The sequence below is a fragment of the Limulus polyphemus genome, unplaced genomic scaffold (assembly GCF_000517525.1).
Source record: "Limulus polyphemus unplaced genomic scaffold, Limulus_polyphemus-2.1.2 Scaffold786, whole genome shotgun sequence".
Classification (NCBI taxonomy): Eukaryota; Metazoa; Arthropoda; class Merostomata; order Xiphosura; family Limulidae; genus Limulus; species Limulus polyphemus.
This window is the reverse complement of record NW_013666396.1, coordinates 40,884-46,483: the sequence shown is the minus strand read 5'-3', so window position 1 is coordinate 46,483 and position 5,600 is coordinate 40,884. Positions and strand designations below refer to the sequence as shown.

Below are 5,600 nucleotides of genomic sequence, written 5' to 3'. Positions count from 1 at the left end.
CGCGTAATTTTCATAGGGGTCATGTCCCCCGCACTTTTTCAACAATAGAATCTTTTTTTTTTTGATAGAATACCCTCTTGCATACCCCAGCTACAGAAACTACCACCCACCCCCCACAAAAAAGTTACGACACTAAAAAAAAGATTATTTAAAGTCCCGTTCAGAATTGGTGAACTTTTTATTTTTTAATATGGGGTTTAAGTACCACGTGGCACAAGTAATCAAAACAAAGTTTTATACTGTAGAACTACATATTTTATTGTTAAAATCTGTTTTATATGTCCTTCAATACATTTGATCGCACTGTGTGTTTGAGAAAGTTGACATTCCATTTTATGTCTGTTTTGTTTATAACCAAAGAAGCATAAAAAATTAATCACATTTGTATTTTCCATTATGTTTCAAATGAAAAACAACTTCACAAAGTTTTATATTTTATTCCAACTAATTTCATGAATTACAAATTTTCATTATAGCCATTTCACAATAACAAAACCTACTCGAGGACAAGATTTTCATGTTATATACAGTGATTTTTCTTTTACTACGTAGCTGAACTAACGCTTACTCTTTCTTCATGAAATGACTTCAGAAATGTCATCTTACTGCATAACATGCAAAGTTTACATAATTAAAGCAAACATTATCTCTAATTAATCTTCGAACATTTTATAGCATACTATAAATCTAATAGACGGAATAAAACAATCACGAATTTATCTTTTAACAAAAAACATAAAAACAATCAAAGCATTTTTAGCTCTTGTAACTCCACTACAATGAATGTCACTTTAAGTGACATTCATCTACTTATCCCAAAATGTCAATGTTGACTTCGTAAAGTTCAGTATCAAGCTATGCTACTTTTCCGAAATGTTGTCATTTACTGAGAATTTAATTCATTACTTTTACAAAAAATGGACAATTTAGGATGAGTCTAACGCCGTGTATCACTATGTAAAGTTTTTCCAGCTCAAACCAAGGTCTTATCTAGCTGCTTAAGTGATAAATCTCTATGTACTATCTTGAATGTCATAGAATATATTTCCATTAAACTTTATACAATGAATGTCCATTAGAATATATTAGGCAATTAAATTTTGAGCGTTTCTTTGTAAATTTTAACCGACTATTGAAACATTTATAAACCTGCAATACACGTTTCTAGTAGTAAATAAATTACAACCATCCTATATGCAGTAACACTAGTACCTTGTACAAGCTAGAGCAGGTTTGGATGAGATAGATAAAAACTGCAATAGACGTTTCTAGTAGTAAATAAATTACAACCATCCTATATGCAGTAACACTAGTACCTTGTACAAGCTAGAGCAGGTTTGGATGAGATAGATAAAAACTGCAATACACGTTTCTAGTAGTAAATAAATTACAACCATCCTATATACAGTAACACTAGTACCTTGTACAAGCTAGAGCAGGTTTGGATGAGATAGAACAGGCTTCACACTCATAGCAAACAAAATAAGTAATAACCAGAGATTTAGCCAACAAGGTTTAGATCAATTCTTTATTATTACGTACAACAGTCATGCATGATGGCAGTGATATGATACGATCCAGCAATAAACACTTAACATACTTTTAAAACCTACAAGAGGCATACTTTAATTTTAGAAATTCAAGAATTGCATAGAAATCTTTGAATACCAAAGAAAGGCTAAGTAAACTTAGAGTATCTTTTTTTTTTTTTTTAAACAAAATGGGAAAAACGAAATACATTCGTAAAATTTCAATATGACACCTATGGTAATGAAAAAAAAAATCATGCTTTTCATTACTTTCACATCATTGCATTATATTTAATAACAGTAATTACAGGAGTATTTTTATTTCATAGAAATTCTTGCCAAAGTAAATTGGCAAAAGGTTTTCTTTCATGTGGCTTGTAAAATTTTAAGGTTTCCAAGTGAGACTGTTAAAATAAAATAAAAAATCAAGTTAACTTGGTTGCTGCCAGTGAATAAACTTAATTCATATCATTCAATGCAAACAAAAACAATTCTAATTAAGAGACACCCAAGAAATGAAATGATTCAAGTTTTTATATTTTATTGGCAGCATTATATTACAATTTAACAAAATAATGCAGCACTTTGAGGATCGGTGTGACAATGAAAATTGAAACTGCCAAATCTCTATTAAAGTAAAGATTCGGTTTTGAAATAAACCCAACTAACCAAAGTTGACAAAAAAAACTAGTAGATTGGTATATAAAACCAGTAATTAAATATAAGTGTATATAAACATTCCACTTTTCTCTCCAATACAATGTAAGCCTTTTATTTCAATATTTTCATTTAATCATCGTACTATTTCCCATAATTATGAAAACAGATATCAAGTTGATTTACATGACAAACCATAACATAACTACATTTCAATATAAAAGAATAACCTAACATAACATGGAGAAGAAATAACATTCTAATTCTAAAACATTATAGCTCGAAGAAACAATTCTTTTCTAACACTAGACTGAAAGGTCGGAGAAAAGACATCGTCATACCAGTTCTATTTATCATTCTTTGTTTGCTTTTTTTTTGTAATGTCATATATGGCAACACTTACCATAAGTTATCAATGGTTAAACTAACTAAATCATCCCCTATCAACATTTCATCTATACATAATGCGTATGCAAGCAGGTTTGGATCACACGTAAATCTTGGTGAATCTTTTGAACCCTTTATTTACTAACACGTGTACAGTATGAATCCACAATTTTAGACCATATTTTTCACTAGCATGAGTGTGTTTTTATTCAGTGTCTTATAATAATTAAGAATCCATCATTGCTTTTTTTTCATACACAACATACATACTTAAAATAATCAAAAAAAGTTATTTACTATATACATCTATTTGATCTCTTTGCCGCAGGAGGGTTCATAGTTAAAACTTCATATCTATTGTGAAAACAAGTTTTTCTCCTAATGAAAAGCATTTATTGCTTCAAAGTTGTAAATTGCACAGCTACGGCATTCCCAGTGTCTAACAGAACAATGTTACACTATCATTTCCATTACCTGTATTACCTGCTTTTTGTTTCCACATCATGTAGGCTTAATCCGGGTATGTTACACTAAATAAATAACTGTTGTGTGACACATCATGGTAACATTAAGCTCTACTAAGTATTAGCATTAGGACAGTTTCCCAGTATTGTTTCCTGCAAGTATCTATTAAACACTAGCGTTTTACAATCTCTGAAAGATCACAGGACAACAATAAGTATTAAATCAGTAAAGTTTACCATTTGGTTAACCTACACGAACTCTTCATAATATCATCCATGAGCAAATTCGAATATGATTATGATATTAGAGTTCAAATACAGCACATATGCTAAAGTACCTCTATGAAAAACAAAAGTGCACTATGTAAGGTAAGTGTTTGGAACCAGGAAATGTAATACTTTAAGTGTAAAATATGTTTGTAAAAGTTACAAGAAATCAAAGACAAAAGAGTGTTAAGCAATAATACATTACTTAGAGTCTTTAAAATATAAAAAATCTATGTTAAAATACAGTTCAGGAGAGCAAAGTAAAGCATATATGTAGTGATTGCATACATTTTTTTTTATCAAGTATAAGCACAAGACTGGTTTCTGGAGAATGCATCACTTTAGGATTCAGAACTGAAAATGTAACCAAAATAGCAATAGGTATTTAACAGAATAGAGATGCAATTGGAGAAATGTGATCTGGGAGAAATCTGGGTTAAAATCAAAACATGTAAATCCAAATTATGGTGTTTAAGTTATCAATATGAACTCCAACACTTAAGTGTTTTAGATACCTAGGATTAGTTCAAGACTGACAAGTCCTAAACTAAAATGATTTATTCATACATGAGCATTGTTTAGTGTTTGAGTTAAGATATTCATATAAAAGCAAGTATATATGTAAACATACTCAAGTCCAAGACTGTTAAGAGATATACTAATTAAACAAAGCAAGAATTTGTAATTTTAGTCTGATTTCATGTTCCATCTTGTGATAATCCCAAGTTATATCTATAGTTTTTGCAAAAAAAAAGGGAGAAAAGCCAGATTATATAAGCAGGCAATTGAACAGAAAAAAATAACAACATAATAAAAACCCTTATCAAACTTATTCCACTGAAAATAAAGATATGTAACAAAATAAGTTAAATTGCACAACTAAACTATATCGATTACTTGTATCATCTAAGTAGGTATATTACCTGTTTCTAGTTTGATTACTTTATAATTTTCTCATTCACATCCACCAAAGCAGCTGCAAACATTCCAATAAAGAATCTATGCTGACAACACCATTCATAATTATTTAGATATCTCAGTGGAACCCAATGATGTATTAATTAGTAAGAGCACATTTACTTTGGATCCAGGAATGCAATACTTTAAGTAATTTGTGGAAATTATAGAATATCATGTCAGATCTTAAGACATGAAAACCAAGGCCAAAATATTGAGTTTTTAATAGACAATAGTCTTTAAAAGACTTCACTGTGCAATCTTCAGGAGCATTTGTGTACATAAATTTACTGTACCAGTATGGAAAAGGTTAATATATATTTCAAGCATTAACTACTTTTTTTTGTCATGCTGTGAAATAAAACATTACTGTTAATCATAAAGCCAATATCAAAAACTGTCAAGCGTAAGAGTCAAAAGTTGCATTTACAAGGATTTTTCAAGAGAAAGACAACTTTTACCAGTTGAGTATCTTAATCTGATACTTGAATAATAATTGTACAAATAAAATAGTATGTACTAAAGCTAATCAATGTCTACAGAGTTCTGAAAGTCTACAAAAAAATTGTACTGAATATCACTGCTAATAGAAAAAAATTCTTTATTTTACATGGCAGGGAAAAAGCAAAATGTTTTAAAATCATCATCTTCCAAATAAACAGAAGGAAAATGTTTTACAATTATGATGTTCTTGCATTTCTTCAACAAACAACCTAATTACACAACATTCATTATTTCTAAGGCTGGGACAATGAGAGCTGGTTATGTATGTTTAAATTTTTGGCAGGACACTTGTTTCAAGGTCCCCTCTACTCGATGGAAGTTCTGCAAGAAAATGTCATTAAAAGGGTTAATAAGTACGTGTCTCATAAAACTTTAATAAACAAAGCTATAAGCAATAGAATTACAAAAGCATTTATATATTTATTTATAGCAGTTTGGGATTAAAGAAATGTACTGTTAAAGTTCTGAGCATGAACCTTTTTCCTGTAGATTAATCCTTTCAAATTAAACAAAAAATCATTTGGAAATAACAGATCAAAGATAATTTTCTCCAAGATGAAAATGACATACAAGGCTCAGTGACTAAAATGCTGTAAACCAAGTAAATTATCATACAAATATATGCACATAAAGAGTGCAACAGGTAATATCATTGACTATATATTATATTCACACTGATATATAAATATTTCAAGCACTGCAAGGTTCAAATTATCATTTGTATTTTTTTATTCATATTCTAGATTTTGCTTGGTAAGCAGGGCTTTCACAGCTTTAACATTGTTTTTCAGCCAATGTCTCTTCTTATAGTATCAAATGTATAGGAGGAAATCAA

The 5,600-nt window shown here is 29.6% G+C and overlaps 1 protein-coding gene across 2 annotated transcripts in view; it reads right to left on the bottom strand.

Moving 5' to 3' along the window:
• Positions 1-421: 421 nt before the first annotated feature.
• LOC106460521 (nicalin-1-like) overlaps positions 422-5,600 on the bottom strand; it is a 44,355-nt gene continuing 39,176 nt past the window's right edge. For both annotated transcript variants that reach the window (XM_013920237.2, XM_022387268.1), the window contains exon 14: positions 422-5,086. In XM_013920237.2, the coding sequence (XP_013775691.1) occupies positions 5,024-5,086 (63 nt within the window). In that variant the 3' untranslated portion in view covers positions 422-5,023. The remainder of the gene's footprint in view (positions 5,087-5,600) is intronic.